General features: G+C 38.3%; 1 protein-coding gene across 12 annotated transcripts in view; it reads right to left on the reverse strand.

The window, feature by feature from the left end:
- STK39 (serine/threonine kinase 39) overlaps nt 1-17,738 on the reverse strand; it is a 281,370-nt gene that overhangs the window by 52,040 nt on the left and 211,592 nt on the right. For 10 of the 12 annotated variants that reach the window (XM_081051899.1, XM_081051901.1, XM_081051895.1 and 7 more), the window contains 2 exons: nt 6,637-6,689; nt 2,455-2,523 (listed from right to left, as the gene is read on the reverse strand). In XM_081051899.1, the coding sequence (XP_080908025.1) occupies nt 2,455-2,523; nt 6,637-6,689 (122 nt within the window). The remainder of the gene's footprint in view (nt 1-2,454; nt 2,524-6,636; nt 6,690-17,738) is intronic. The other 2 variants (XM_081051903.1, XM_081051900.1) reach the window with 1 other exon arrangement.

Here is a 17,738-nt window from a genome sequence, read left to right on the forward strand (position 1 = left end):
AAAAAAACATTACTGTATGACTCATCAATTCCAGTCCTAAAAATTTAACCAAGGAAAACAAAACCACTAATTCAAAAAGATGTACACAAGTATGCACCACTATGGTCATTGCAGCATTATTTATACTAACTCAAATAGGGAAGCAACCTAGGTATTCATCGACAGATGAATGGATAAAGAAGATGTGGTGTGTGTGTGTGTGTGTGTGTGTGTGTGTGTGTGTGTGTGTGTGTACACACCCACATATACACATAATGGAATATTACTCAGCCATAAAAAAGAATGAAACCATGCCATTTGTGACATAGATGAATCTAGAGGGTATTATGCTAAAAGTTAAGTCAGACAGAGACAGACAAATACCATATGACTTCACTTATATGTGGAATCCAAAAAAAAAAAAACCAAAAAAAAACCAAAAAAACCAAAATGAACAAACAAAATAGTAACAGGCTCATAGACAAAGAGAACAAACTGATGGTCGCCAGAGGGAAACGGGGTTGGGGGAATGGGTGAACGGGTGAAGGAGAGTAAGAGGTACAAACTTCCAGTTATAAATAAGTAAATCATGGGGATGTAATGTGCAGCATAAGGAATATAATCAATACTATCATAATAACTTTGTATGGTGACGGATGGTTAGTAGACTTGTGATCACAACATAATATGATAAACATTGAATCATTATCTTGTGTACTTGAAACTAATATTATGTCAACTCTAATAAGAAAACAACCACCACCACCACCACAACAAAAAAACTTAGGAACCAAAAAATCTTCTAGTTTAGAGTCCGCTAAGCATGGGGCAGAAAACAAAGTACACTAAATCTAGTCGACTATATCTGAAGGAAGACTGCACTTAAATAAAGATGTCACCTAGTATCTTTTCATGAATCCCTTTTATTCTCCACGTTCCCTGCCACATGCCAGGATCAACTCAAATCAAGACTATTTGATCTTTGACTTCTTGCTCACTAGGAGACATTATTCAGTGTTTTAAAAAAGTGTTTTTGATTATTATTTTCCTCAGGAACTATTAACATAAAAACTCTGATATGGAATTTACAGTAGATACCAAAGTTGAACTGACCTTTTTACTCATCTCCCACTCACATTTAATCAGAAAACTTAGCTAAAAACTCTACTGGCCATCAGATCTCACAAGATTTTAAAGGAAAGTGTGAAAGACAGGATATATAGGGAGATGCACACAAATACTTTTCTTTAAAATGTCTCTATTTACTTGTATATGCACCATTTGGCAGAGGAATCAGAGCTTCCTCATGAAATCAATGTGTACACGTACAATTAATCGAAAAAAGAGGTTTTTTTCTAATTATGAAGATAGTTTTGTATTTTTACGTTTATGAAATATTGTTTGTATATCAATAATATTAGATACTGATTCTTTAGTCAGAATTCTCATATCCCACTAAAAACTCAGTTACTCAAATTTAAACAAAATAATTCACTTTACAATGATCTATATTATAGAATTTCTAGGAACAAATTATTCTCATGGGTCAGTATATTTGCCTCAAGCTCGCTCTGGGTCACACACTCCAGCATTATTAGGTAGAACTTACTTTGAGTAAGTGATATTTCTTAGTTCAAACATATCAGTTAAGAGACTCAAGCATTGGTTTTGATTTGAATATTTCTGAAGAAATTTTTATCATAAGACATTTCTCTAACATATTATTATTATAATTAACAATATATTTATTATGTCATAATTAACATTAGTATAATGTTAATGAATCTTGATTACCGACAGTCATTATTATGAATATCCAATAATAAACTAAATTATAAAATCTTCATAACTAAGAATTTGCCAAGTAATGTGGAGCTATCCACCCTCACCCTAGGTAGAATGAGGCCACACTTTCTCTTAAATGGCATTGTCTGCCTCCTACAGCTTTTCTGCCTCCTTTGCCTTGTCAGGAGGCCACCAGTCACTTCTTGCTCCAATCGGTATGCCTGTTATCTAGCAGCCTCCCTGTCTCCAGGCAGCTATCTTTTGATTACAAAAGTGGTAGAAAGAGCTGTGTCCAAAGAACTGTGTCCAAAGAAAAACCAGAGAAAATGATCGTAAAGGACCTCAAAGGTCCCCATACTTTGGCGCATAGAATTTACAGCATCTTAATTTTTGCCTTGTCGTGGACTTTTGGGTCTTACTTCCAGGTTCTTTGTTACATTTCTAACAAGTGAGATTCCTTATTGGATAAATCACCTCCAGACTAATAGGATGAATTACATTAAGAGCTTTTTTAAAAAGAAAATTAAATATGACTCTTGAATTTACTTCCTTCACATAAAACATGAAAATTCAAAAAGAAATTTTCAAAAATCCATAGAATACATTATTCTTTTATGAAAATTCTGTTTCTAAGTGCATTTCCATTTGCTATATCAAAAAAATGACATTGCATACTAAAAAATGATTTACCTATAACTACATCGTGACCGTCAACCAAGCCAGCAGAGAAGAGCTCCTGAGAAACACCATCTGCCGTATCTGTCCAAATGTGAAATGAATATGTATTAGCAACAAAAAATAAAAATCAGCAGTCCAGTACAACGTAAAATATATATTTTTCAATTATAAAAATTACTCACATGTGTTTTAATTCAACAATTCAGATTCCATCAGGAGGGAAAAACAGAAGCAACGTGCAATACATTATGCCACGTACAATTTGCATCTTGCTATTTATTCAACAGATGTTATACAAAATTATTGTTTCATTTTTGGTGAACCAAGAAGCTTTAGCTCTTGGGCTACTTTCTAAATTAATCCTCAAATGTATCTCTAGAAGTTACCTCATAACTGGTCCCTATCACAATGCTTTTCTTTCTTTCCAAGGTCAATCACTTCTAGCCATCATCAATCCTTTTCTATCATTAGCTACTGAGTCAGAATTTACGGGAAAGGTTGAATAGGCAGCACGTGGTACAATCTTATATTTGGTACAAACAGCCTATGAGATTGTTGGGTTATTAAGATGAGCTATTTAAATGTATGCTATTAAGAAACTCCTTTAACACGGCATTGGTTATTTGATATCAACAGATTCATTTCCTTAGAAAATGTGGCTAAATAAAAGAATGTATTTCTCAATGATAAGGAATAGGAATTAGCAATCCCACAAAGATGGGACTGAACAAGCTGCAGTGAGTAAATACGGCTGAAATTACTCAATTGAAAGATTACGAATGAATATGGTAAGAGTGAGAAGCCTGAAGATCTTGTAAAGAGAAACTGATAAACTGCAATGTGCTCAAAAAGAATGATTATGAACCCCTAAGCTTTTACAGGGAAGATGACGTGGTCCCCATGGCCTTCTGATAGTCACACCAACATCCGGAACTGTAACTAGATAAGAAGAAAAAGGCTCAGTAGCTGGTAACAACCAAGATGGATGTTTGACTTTAAATGTTTCCCAAAGTCTGGGAGTACTTGAAAATATAGCTGCTGAATAAAATAAGCACCTAAACAGAACTGCCATTTGTTATGCAAGGCTGCCTTCAACATGGAGTGGGTTTCCTTGCTTACTCTGTGTCTCGGATGTGGTGACTAGGCGAGAGAGAGAGAGAGAAAGAGAGAGAGAGAGAGAGAGAATTTAACTGGAGGTACAATTATCTTTCATAATTTTGGGGTTTTAAAGGGCTTAGCCCAGTGCCTAACACATAGTAATTATTCAGTAACTGGTAACTGTGGTGATGACGAAGCAGCCAAGATCATCTGAGAGGCATCTTACACTCTTGTTCACTCTCTCCCTTTCATACATGGCCCAAGTTCCCAAATCTCCAATAAAAATTTGAGAGCCAATGTATATTCTATGTACTTCCAAGAAACAGTGGTACTTTACCATTTTACTCATTCCACAGATGATTTACCTATAACTACATCATGGACAGTAAATACATAGGAATCTTACTAAACTATAAAAATCCACATGAGGTAGGCTTATCTTGGGCCATGTCCTCACTGCTAGAAGTACAAAAACACCTGATAAAATTCTGTTAGGATTGAAATGATCCTCTGACATGAAACCTAGAGTAGTGTGATGTGAGGTTCTATTCTGAATGTGAGTTAGCTTTATGAAGTTGGCTAGAACATTCAGCCTCACAATCTCCATCTTCCTGAAGACCCCCACAAACTTCAGGAAAAGAAGCTTATTAAATTAAAAGACCTACTAGGGCACCCACCAGGCAGTCATTATATTTCTATTGATTGATCGTCTGTTAAAGCATCTGAATGAATTACCATTATCTCTAAAGTATCAGTAAGATCTTACACTTAAGGAGCTACAATCACAGAATGTAACTGAAAATGGAATAATCAAATGCAGCCACATTGAGGGCTACCACTCAAACAGTACCAAAGCATATGACATTCACAAACAATTAAAGTGTATAGCATCTCCTACCATTTCCAGGACTCCTGGTACCAGATGAGTCATATTAAAACAGTGAAAAGGTCATGCTGGCTGGCCAAAAATGGAAATAGTCCAGGCGCGCACCCACGCAATTAAACAGTTACTTTGTATGCATGCACCCAAGTAATAAATGCATCAGTAATAGTTTAGAACAGAAACATGAAGGTAATTGGTAATTTATTTTTCTTTAAGCTGCTTAACATTCCAAATGTGCAAACAAGTTAAATAATCCTATGTGCTCTGCTTTCCAGAGCACACCACAACATAACAAACACAAAGGGTTTGCGCTCAAATGAGGACAGAGAATACTGGGTCTGTATTCTCAGTATTCTCAGAGAATAGTGTTACACAGAGAATAATGTGTAACACGTTTGTGTTACACATTCTAGCCATATGTGCCTATTTATATGTACATACAACACAGACAAAGTACACCTGTGGTGCGCATGCACCGAGTAGCGCAGACAAGGCCCGAAACGCAGACAGCCTCAGTAATCACAGAGGTACGGAACAGCGATATATCCATGTTGTTTCCCTTACTAACGGGCCTGTGCTCACTGCCCAAGGAAGGTCAGTTATCATCTAGAAGCCAATGCTATGGTTTCTGTCTGGGCAACAAAAGCCGAGACTCTTGATCTAACTGTGACAAACGAGGTTGCCAAAGCCAGCACAAAGGGCCAGATAATGCTGATAGGGCCATCTTATCCCCCGAAATCCTCCACGCAGAAATTTATTTCTTTGTTAGCTATTTACATTAAAATTGATTTTCATTGCCATCGCCAATTTTAAACAATCAGATGAAAAGAACAAACCTGAAAATAAGAATATGTTATTTTACTTACTTTACTTGAAACATTTATTATATAATTACTAGACTTTATCATATCATTGACCGGTCAATATTTTTATGACAAAATAGGTAGCTTTTTGATCACAGTAACTGGTGCTGTACAATTCCACACTGACTAAACGGTCAAACATGATGTTCCCAGAAAGAAAGATCAGTTAACAAACTTATTAGGGCCTTATTTGCATTACTTTGTAAAAGGTACTTAACATGTTAGATTAATTCAAATATACAGGGAATCATTAAATCCTTGCACCTACTGGGTACTAGAGATCAAAGCCAGGGAGCGCACGAACATGTGTGGCCCAGGAACGCATTTTCTTTGGCTGACAGTGTTTTTGAAAAACTGAACCTAAATGTAAGTACTTAGACTAGTTTCTCTAGTTGCCTGATATCCGCACCATTAATGTTGGCTCCTATGAGCATCTAAGTTTGTGTTTTATTACAAATGATAATAGCAGAGATGTCAAAGTAGTTAACTGAACGACCAGATATCAAACTTCAGCGTTTGCAAAAGTTAGCAAATACAACTTATTTAATCAAATTAAAATTTACATGGAGCTCTAATACATAAAATACACTGTTATTAGCTTATATATTAATACATTCAAATATAGTTTAGAAAGGTATTCAGTATAGACATCAAAGCTATTTTCATGTACATAAAAATCTGAAACCAGAGGTTAGGGAAAACAATTATAGTCTTAGTGTTAGCATGTGATTTTCACTTCTCTAGGTTGTTTTGGTTATAAACTAAATAACATAAATAGTAATTTTTGTTGAACAACTAGTCTTGGGGTCTCCAAAGTCTATTCATAAATGTACTTATCCATTAATTAACCAAAATCACTTCAAATTCTCCTGCATACCAGGCTCTTGCCAGGTGATAGAGATACCAAGAAATATAACATGGTTCTATGACTTCCAGTCATCCAGGAGCTGAAAAAGCAACCAGTCTAATCTTTCAGCTGTTATAATAGGTATTTAAATCACTAAAATTGTGTTCAGCTGCAAGACTGGCATTATTCCTACCCAGCTTACCAGTGGTGCCTACAGCAAATGGAGGCCACAAATACTCCCCGACATAGGCTCATGTAATCTGACCTGAGTACAGAGGCAAAGTACGTTACCTCTCGCATGGTATCACGTTTGCTGCTGAGCCCTCATTAGGAGTGCTGTGTGCTTCTCACCACACTCATCATAATATCCCTACATAATGGCCCTACATCACCACTCCAGGGCACTGGAATTCATGTAGTCAGTTGTGGTTCAGTTTGGATTCTCTACAACTATCTGAAATATTCTTTGTATCAATAACATAATAATTTCAATGAAAACTCACCTCTTCCTGGAGTAAACTCAAATCGTATGTCATTAAGTTCTTTCCTGGAGTTTCTGAAATACATGACATAGAGCACATTAAAATCTAATGAAGCAGAGTTTAATCAAACTAAATGTATTCCAATTTTCACACGATACTACCAACATGTAGATAGCATTTTATAGTTTTGGGTTACATCCAAATACTTCCTCAACTAGAAGTGATAGTTATGACAATAATAAAGGGCAATATTTGTTTAACTAATTGAATTTACATTATATAAACATGCTCATATCACAAAATACCAAAAATAGAAAGCTCATTTTATAAATCTACACTAAATCAGTAACCTTAAATATAATTTCATAATTAAACATTTTAGAAGCTTCTGGTTTAGAATAAATGATATTAAATACATTTTCTTATTTTTCCTGAGAAAATAGTATTTTATCAAATTATATTTTGAAGTTTAACAAACAGGGATGATAGTTGCAACAATGAAGTGCATGACAGAATTATACATTAAATCACACAACAAAATGACCAGAATGAGGTGCATATTTTGTAGTTAAAAATTTTATCTAGAGGTGGAACTCTGAATGTTGTGAAATTACCCATTGAATACATAAAACTTTATTTAAGTAAATGTAAAATGCTTATGTAAAACTATAATATGTACATATATATGTATATTCAATCAAATTAAGTGGTACTGGGGAAATATGGAAAAAGTAAATATTTAAGATATTAGTTTTCCATTCATATTAATTCCAAGAAATGATAATATGAGGCAGTGAGCTATAATTAGAATGGTTTTAAATTTTCAGTAAGAACACTTAAATATTATGACTAACTCAACAGATGCTAAATAAAGTTAATAAAAACACCTTAAGAAACTGCAGCAGGAAACAAGAAATAGTAATTTCTATAAGCACTCAACTACTTGCTCGGTGTCCAAGACAGAGACAGAAATACCTGAATACACATCCCTGAATATCATCCTTCCGGAGTCTGATCAAATCCTGAGTAGTGCTCCGGCTTTGGGGCTCTAAAACTGGGTACTATCTCCTGGTTGCTATGTACAGTGCCCAAATCATGATGGCTCCTGCCAGTCTCTGGGCCCTTTTTGGTGTATTGCCTGACCTTAGTTCTTTATGTTCTATTACATCCTGCCACACTAAGTATGAGGAGGCCCAGAAAGATATCAAAGGATGGTACCGGCTGAGAGAAAGCCCATCTCCCCAGCGCCTATAGGAGCTAGCCCAAGTCTAAAACCTTTCCACAAGCAGAGAAGTAAAGAGTCAAGAAATCAAGGCATGCCCAAGCCTAGGCAACAGACATAAAAGCTTTGAACCACTCTGCATCTTCTCAGGTGTCCCCACCTTAACTTTACCACTCTCTTCTCAGAGATAGAGTGGGACTAGGGGACATCAGCAGTTTCTATTGCTGTGCTTCTTTTAGAACCTTCTCAGAATCTGAAAACTGAAAATTCTGAACTCTCATTCTAAAAAGCAGACACATGACTAACATACGAAATTGCAGGTAATTGTAGATGGTTCAGAGGTCATCTTTACCCTAAAATAAGTAACCCAACACTGGAGATGGAGTGTGTGCCATGAACAATCAGTGTTTGCAGTAGAAATACTGTTTGCATGTTGGATTGTTTAAACAGCCTAAATTTTCTTAATCTCTCCAATGTCATCACACATTTATATAGTGTTTTCATTTACAGAGGGTGCCAAAAAAAGTATACACATTTTAAGAAAGGGAAAAACTATTAAAATTGTAATACTCGATATATACTGATAACAAAAAAGATTAATACAAGTCACATTTGACTTCTGCAATTACAAGAGGTGCTCAAAATGGTTACCATCAGTGTAACTGTAATACAGATTTTTTCCTTTCTTAAAATGTGTATTCTCTTTTTGGCACCCTCTGTATATCAGTAGTGCTTAGACTTTTTAGTCTTAGGACCACTTTCCACTCTTAAAAAGCATTAAGGTGTTCTAAGGAGCTTTTGTTTATTTTGGTACATCTATCAATATCTATTGTATTGAAAATTAAAACTGATACATTTTAAAACATATTTTATTTGAAAATGACTATAATTAACCTATCACATGTTAATGTAGATTTTTTAAATGAAAATTACTTTCCAAAAGAAAAACTAATCAGTGAAAAGCATGCATTGTTTTTTATTTTTGTAAACCTCTGTAATGTCTGGCTTAACATAGGTGGATTCTTGTATTTGCTTCTGTACTCAACCTGCTGCAATATCATGTATCATGTAGCCAGCCACTGGAAAATTCCACTGTACATGTGTGAAAGAATCAGAATGAAAAAAAGCAAATAATTTCTTAAAATTATTATAAAAATAGTTTGGACCTCATGGGCTCCCTGAAAGGGTCTTAAGGACCCCTATGGGTCACAGGACCACTCTTTGAGAACCAGTGATATCAAATCTCATGGATCAAATCTCATTTTATCCAACAATCAATCTTAGCGGTATACAAAGTAGGTATTACTTATTTTCCATGTTTTAGGTGAGTATGCTCAAGGCTTTTCCAAGTTTACAAATTTGATGAGTGGCAGAGTGAGGACCAAGAATTCTATATTTGGAAATACCTAAGACAAATAGAAATGCTCAATTCCTTTCACTTTTAGGAGAAAACACATTCCCCAAGATTTTACATATTACCATAAAAAGATCAGCAAGCATTCATTTACCTAATAATCTTGGTTTTGTGTGCTGTGTATCAGCAAAGGTTGAATTAGAACTAAAGTAATCCAATAAGAAAAAAGAATCACTAGGAAAGCAAGTATTTAAAGTGATTTAATAATGAAATGACAAAAGGATAAAAAGATGAAAAGGAACTTGGTTTGATACTAATTTACGTCATTGTTCCTTTCCGCTTTCCTTTGATCAGTCTTATCTAAATTATTTTGTTCTACTGAAGGCCATAAGAAGAGAGGTATAAGAACCGTAACCAGAATATCATCATACACACCCTGATTCTTTAAAATGTTAATATTGCAGAAGTAATATCCAACACCCATAGTCTCTCATCTATATCAGCTGTGGCTCAAGTTATAAAGGTTGCCTAGTCAAGTCATTCTTTTATGACTCTGAACCTAAAATACCTGCTTTTGAAAAGATCACAGTGATTGATTGTGAGTGGTACACTTGTCCCATTGGGATGAAATATAGTTGAGAAAATGCCTAATTGGATCTAACTACTGAAGGTCATCCTTTTATAAAGAATTAATCTTTTCAGACTCATACTTAACACCCTTAATTGAAAGTACATTTACTTTAATTGATATGGCACAGGGTACCCTTACTTCAGGGAAACTCAAAATAGGTATGATTTAAGGCCAGAAACTTAAGTCTGTGTAATTTTACAGAGGAAACATTAAAAACTTCAGAGCAACAGCTTCAAGACCCAGGCCACCTTTGGAACTTTTACTAAAAACTCTTTAAACCTTAGAGGAAAAAACAAAACACACTTAAACTCTTAATTTTGGTAAGGCCCAACCCCTTATTTCTCACTGTATGTATATATTGCATCACAAATGTGCATGCCTACAGGGCTCAGGCAAGAAATTTATTATAAATGTGAGATACAACTAAATGGCTTAAAAATCAAAAAGTACAACAGGCCATTATGTAAAAACTAGCCCCTCCCACTCTTGTCACTCAACTGCCTGGCTCCCCTCACAGAGATAATCAAAAGTGTGCATCCTTCCTGAGATGTTTCACGCATAGAAGAGCAAACGTACACATACAGTTCCCTCTAACCTGTTTAATACAAACGGTAGCGTACTATGTCCACTGTTCTGCAACCTGCTTTTTTTTTAATCTTAGTAATATACCTTGGAATTTCTCCATATTGGTTCATAGATTTTTTTTTCTTTTTTTATTAGTTTTTTTATTAGTTTCAACAGTGATTAGACATTTATATACCTTACAAAGGTGATAACCCCAATACGTTTATTACCCATCTGACACTGTACATAGTTATTAAAATATTATTGACTATATTCCCTATGCTGTACTTTACATCCTCATGACTGTATTTTTTAAAATTATAGTCGACATTCAATATTATTTTATATTATTTACAGATAAACAGTGTAGTGGTTAGATAGCTTTCTCATGCATTTTTTTTTTACTGCCACGTAGTATTCCATTGTGTATCTTTTTTTAACCAGTTCCCATTCTATGAACAGACTGTTTCTAGCCTTTAACTATTATAAACAACACTTCAATGAATAACCTTGTTCTTACGTCATTTTGCAAATATGAGTATAAAAATAAATTTCTAGAAGCAAATTGCTTAATCAAAGTATATATGCATTTGCAATGTGATAGATATTGTCACATTTCCCCTTCATTTAAGTTGTACTAATTTGCACTTTCATAAGCTATTTGTAAGCACCATTGTAGGAACTTTAAATAAGTAGAGCAGAAAGTGTATTAAAAAAAAAAAAGATAGGGCAATGTGGGGACTCTGTCAGCTAGAAAGCTTATTAGTCATTTAAAGCGGCAACCACATTACTCAGGACTAGCTAATTAGGCCAGGCGGGAATTTAGGTTCAATTTTATTAACTATATTATATATGTATGTATGTATGTATGTATATGTGTGTGTGTGTGTATTTTGCTATGTCTATTCAAAGTGAGGAATTCAGAGATACAGATTGTCACGCGTAAGGTTTTCTTTCTTGCTCTTTCATTCATTTGCAAGGGACACAGTGAACAGTCAAACACGGCAGCTGGCTAAGAAGGTGATGATGGCAAACACATGAGTGAACACATAACCCTTCCAGGTGGCAGAGGTGCAGAAGGCCGGTGCATTTGAAGTACATATTTTACACGATGCAGCGTGTTTCTACACCTCTTAATATACCATGTCAGGACAATCTGGCGAGTTATTGCTCCTGGAGGGCTCCAAAGCCAAAATGCTAGCTCAGGACTATTTGCATTCCTCAGCTTCGCATTAGTTGCCCATGCCAACCAATGCATGGGGGCACACACACCCTAAGAACCAGATGTGATCAAAAGTCTTAGGAGTCCAAAGCCCACTCATTGTCAAAGGGTATCATAAAGTGTACCATTCGCACGGCGCACCCTCCACCACAGGGGTGCTCTGGAGTGAGGCTGAAAGTCATCCACTTTCCCAAGCTCTGGGGTGGAAGGATGCAATTGGGGTAACACCACCCAGGTCCCTGTAAAACTAGTAGGTACAGTGTTCCCCAGGCAGTCAGAGGCAGCCCTGCCCTCCTAAGCAGCTCAGGATTTTCTTAGCCAACAGCCCTTTTCTTCTTTATTTGAACCTGAGATTCCAGGTCAAGGTGAAGCGGCTGGTGTCCAAGGAAATCCAGAGGGACTCCCATACACTCCTGGGATGTCCCCCCAGCAGGAGCTGGATGGGGACCTTTCAAACAGGCTGGGCCAGGAATCAGTTAGGACATCACTGTTAATTCAGCAGGCTTCTTTCCTACTTTTGGCACTAAACTGAAGTGCTGATTTAGGAACAGAAATGGACTACATTTCTCTTCACACCAGGAGGCAGCCAAGCACAGAACGAGAAGAAGAGTGAGCCATAGAGAAAGAGGTCTGTGCTCAAATCCACTCGCCACTTGTTTGGCCTCTATAATCTGTTTCCTCCACTGTGCGATGGGGAAATAATTATTAATAGCATTTACTATCTGCAGATATGTGCTCAGTGCTTCACATATGTTATCTCATTCCATGCTCAAAACAACTTGGAAATAGGGATGACTGTGATCCCCTATTATTTTACAGATGAGGAAACGGAGGCTTAGGAAAAGTAAAGATGTATCCAAAATCATGCAGCAAATCTGAAGGAAAGCTAGAACTTAATAAATGCTACTCATTGTCTTCTTCAGTGCACAACCCTTACCCGAGGCACCACTGGCCTCGCCCTGACATCTGTAGAAGCTCCTAACTGGTCTCTCCATGTTCAAGCTCATAATCTGCAGAGAAGACAGTTAGCTTGTTTGTTTGGAAATCTGATCATGTCACTCACTTGCTGAAGGATCCCATCGCCTCCTCCCCTTCTTAAAACAAAATTCAAAATCCTTAGCATGACCCTCCAAGACTTGCTTCTGCCCTGTATACCTTGCTGCCGTCTTCCCTCAGTTCCCAGATACAACTTTGCAAAGAACACTTTGAATGGAGCGGGGAGGTCAAAAGCCCGACAGTAGTAGGTTCAGGAGACCATGGTAGGAAAGGAAATGAAGTCAGGGGCAATTCTTTTGAGCAGTTCAGTTACAAGGGGATGGAGAGAAATAACTCTAATGGCAGGTGAGGTAAAGAGAAGGCTTTTTCAAGATGGGAAAGAATAAACATATCTGTGTGCCAGTAGGACATGTCTAGTAAAGAGGGAAACAGATGAAGAGGGAGGTAAGGGAGGATTGCTCCTGGAGGCTACAGCATCTGGAGGAGCCAGCTTCTCCTCCTGCTTGGAAATTTGTCACTCATTCTCCCTCCACCTGACTGATCCAATCACGCTCTGGGGCTTGGCTGTGTTTTTCTGGGGAGAACTGGAAAGGAAGGTCAGGGTGGACAGATAGGGGTAAGCCCGTTTCCTGTTTGCTCTCCTAGCTTACAGATCTGTGCTCGGTACTGTACATTTTACATAGACGTAACCATATGGTTATCACTTTAACATCTATCTCAGCCACTAGAAAATAAATTCCAAAAGAGAAAAGACCCTCATCTGGCCTGTTCACTCTTCTTCCTCTCAGCACTCAGCAAAGTGCCCATGGAGCGCACAAATAGTATTTATTCAATGAATCAACACATAAGTAAATGAATGAATGAAGAATTTACAAGTCTAGCTTTCATGAAGCGCCTCTCCCTTGGCCTGTGTGAAATCACCTCCTTCCAGTCTTCCTAGCTGCCCTTTCTCTGTGTGTCCCAATCATTCCTCTGTTTGTGTATGCCTCGCCTCCAATGTTAATGTCCCATCTTACAACCATCTTCTCTCCTCATTCTTTCCCTGGATGACCAATTCTAAATCCATAACTCAAACCCAAGCACTACCCCACAGTTATAAACCCATTATCCAACTGCCCATACAACACTTCTCCATGCAATGTCCAAACAGACACAGGAACTCTTGGCATATCCAAAATGGAATGCATCATTTTTCCTTTCAAATTAACTTCTGTTTCTCCACTCCCTGTGGTAGTAGATGGTGTTGACAGCCAACTACCATGACCTGTGGGTTATCCCCCCTTAAGATATCTCAAATCATCCATTTCTCTAAAACTCCACTACTACTGACCAAGGACAGGTCACCAATTATCTGCTACAGACAAGAATAAATGGCTTAATGAACAAAGGCTATTTTAACCACACTCACGCATATTCACATAGAGAACGCTGTTGCTAAAGTTAAAGATATACAGCAAAAGGGGAAAAAGCCATAAAATGTTGAGGGTGCTATTGTTCAGGGTGTAATCGTCGATAGATGAATGTGTTGTAGCCCAGGAAGAAAACTGTTGGGCTTAATGAGAGGTGAAAAATGATGCCAACGTAACGATCAGTTGAAGGACACCTACCATGTAAGGCCAGAAACAAAAGAATGAGGAACAGAAAACAGAAGCTTCCCGTGGCCAGGCCAATGATTGCTCTCACAAAGTGTTTATGTTCACCTCTGGGCTTCCCGAGAGCCAAGCTAACTAGACTGCCTTACGAACTGGAGGCTCTCGGCTGGAGCCTGGTCATCTGAGGTCAACTGCAGTGCAGCCATTTGCCAGCCATGACATTTAGTTAGCCATTCCATCCCTCTAACCTTCAGTTTCCTCGGCAGCAAAGGGGAAATAATGCTTCCCTGACAGATTAGCTGAGCTGTGTGAAAACACCATGCGGAACCCCTCACACTGCTCTACCGTGTTTCTCTGAAAATAAGACCGAGACTTATATTCATTTTTGCTCCAGGGCTTATGCTCAGGGGATGTCATTCTGAAAAATCATTCTAGGGCTTATTTTCCCGTTAGGTCTTATTTTTGGGAAAACACAGTATGGCATTATGATGGCTTGTATTTTGAGGCACACAGAAGTAGGGAGAGAAAGTAATGGTTCCAGTCCTTAAAGAGATTACTGTCTTCCCAGAGTGTGATTGCTGACTTATGAAAAACAACCAGGAAAGCCCCAAGTTAAGTAAGTGCTTAATTAATAGTAATCGAGAAGGAAACATTAGACTAAGTCAGAAAAAGGAGCATTTCCCCTCTCTTGGCTCTCATTTTATCCATCCTTCACATTCCTGTCAAGTTAATCTTTTCTGAGGCAAAGGTCCAATCAAAGAATCACGTAATTTCACAACTGAAAGGGGCTCTAGAGGTCACCTAATCCATTGCCTTTGTTCCACAGGTTAAGACACTGAAGCTTGCTTAAGATTACACAGCTGGTTAATTTATGCTACACTCCATAACTACGTACTATCACCTACTAGGTGTCAGACCTATCCTAAGCGCCAGGGTGGCAGGAATGACACCCAAACCTGGGATGGAGACTTCTCGAAGACTGCTTTTTATTCTCAGTTGATGGTTCCCAAAGTGCAGGCAGGGTGAGCTGAGGTGCAAGCTCCAAAGAGAGAATTTTCCCCCCAGTGACAGCACTGCCCCTAGTTCATAAGTACTGTATGTTGTGAGAGATGTTACAAATGAGAATGTGTTTCACATATGATTAATGTGATGACCAAAATAAAGATTGATAGCCACTGCTGTACCCATCAGCACCATGTCCCAAAGCCCTGCCTGAAATGGAAGCTCTCCAAAAAGTATGTATCTCCATATACCATGAGACACATGCTCCAGGAGTGTGAGAATAACTGAGTCATATACCCCTCCCCACAACCCAGGGCCTTGCATTTGACTTGCCTTGAAGGAGGTTTTTGGATCAGTGAATCTCCTAAAACGTGTAAGTGAAAATTCTTTTCAGTGTTGTATTTTCAGACACCAAAAAGTACGCCTACGGCCTAGAAATTATAAATTGGTAGCATCCGAAAGTCTAATCTACTCCAAGCCATGCAGCATCACACAGCCCATGATCAATGTCAAATACATGAGGAAGTCCTACTGTTCCCTTCAATAAACAAACAAAAAACAAAACTGAGCAGTGACTAAAAAATGTGCGCACACACATACACACACAGATATTGATACTCCATAAAATGTTGACACCTGTGAATAAATCAAATGCAAATATATTACCATAAATAACTACCTTCACTGTCTACAAAAAATAGTTTTCATCTAGAAATAATCTAAACTAAATTAAGGTTTTTGCCTTTAACAGAAACCTCTTGAAAATATCCATGCCTATCAAGTAGAGGACATGGCTGTTTTCTCTCACTCACTTTACCCACTCTCCAACCTAAACAAATGTATTTCTTTTTTTCTCCAGAACATACGTCAGAAAGTCAGGAGAAAATTTCAACACACAGGAAAGTGCAAAGAATAATAAAACAAATACAAATGACCAACCATCCAGAACTTCTAAATGGTAACATTTTGTCATATTTAGCTCAGAGCTTAATACATAAAATTTTAATATTGTTTTACCTACATAATATAAAATTGATGGTATTACATCCTATCTGTGGTAAATCACACGTGAACAGGTTATTGTATGGGCTCTGCTTCCTATAAAGATTATATACCTATATTTTCATGGGAGCAGTCCTTTTCAGCATTTAGGATGTCTAGTGAGATTTCTGCTCAAGATGACCATGAAGGTAAATGCTGTGCTCACTTTCTCTCATGACCACATCAAAATTACAACTGAACTACAGAAAAACCATTACTGAGCATCACCTTAAGTGTAGTCAGACAAAATGCCTATAACAAAGGATATACGGAAGAAGCTGCATTAAGACTGGTAGGAGGGGCGTAGATGTGGAATGGGCTGGTCCCACACCCATATGTTGCGGTTAAAAATTGGCAGGGATATCTTAGCTATGGAAGTCCCATCTGAGGAGCAAGGGGTCCCAATCCCACAGCAGGCTCCCCAGCCCAGGAATCCAGTGCCAGGAAGAAAAATCCCCACAACTTCTGGCTGTGAAAACCAGGAGAGGTTGTGGCTGAGTGAGATGGAGGGCCACTGCAGTCCCAGGCATTCCTCTTAAAGGGCCCATGCACAGACCTCCTATTTAATGGATTCACTCACTCTGAGCTCCAATGCTTGGGCAGCAGTTTGAAAGGGAACAGCGACATATCGGGAGGAACTGAATTGTCTGGCTTCAGGGCAATGGCAGGAGGGGCAACTTTCTCCCAGACAGAAGTGCTGGCAAAATTGATTGTTTCTTTGTTGAGCCCTGTGTACAGATGCAGATGGACACCATATCTGAGTCTCCATCAACCTAGCTAGCATAACATCATTCGCCCTGCCTTGGTGATTCCCTGAGACCCTTCCCCACCCAAATTGTGGACCCACGCAAGCTGCTACCAGTATCTTTTCCATACAAATTGCCTGTCTTGGCTCATGCTTCGGACTTTCGTAAAATCTCTCAAATGTTCACAAACACTAAACAAGTAGCATCTGGCCTCAGTGTGCCCTATACTTCTTGCTAAGCAGCCCCAAGCCCAGAACTGGTGGCCAACAGCCTCAGTTCACAGCTTAAGATTCTTCAAGGCACCACCAAAGCCAGCAAAAGTGGCAACCATCTGCAGATCACTTTGTAGCTCATACCAAGTGGCCCCAGGCAGGATACAGGCAGTGGTTGAACTTGGACAGCAACAGAGTCCCTCCCAAGAGGCCCCAGAACTAACACATCTGCTGCCAGCTTACCAACACCAGAGCACGACCCAACCACCTCCACAAAAAGATACTACCAAAGAGCAGACTTGACAGGCACCAGAGCCCTGCTAAAGCAAACCCTGGTCCAAAGGGTCAGCCCCTGTACAACAGCTCCTTCACTGTAGTCACAGCCAGTACTCACAACCAAACAGCCAGAGGATCTATCCCTCCCAATGATGTGCAAACAGAAACCAAGGCTCAACTACAACAGGAGGGCACATACAACCCACAAAAAGTGTAGGTGACTAGGGAGACAGTGTCGCTGGGTCTCACAGGACACCTATTACAT

The sequence above is a fragment of the Rhinolophus hipposideros genome (assembly GCF_964194185.1).
Source record: "Rhinolophus hipposideros genome assembly, chromosome: 6".
Lineage (NCBI taxonomy): Eukaryota > Metazoa > Chordata > Mammalia > Chiroptera > Rhinolophidae > Rhinolophus > Rhinolophus hipposideros.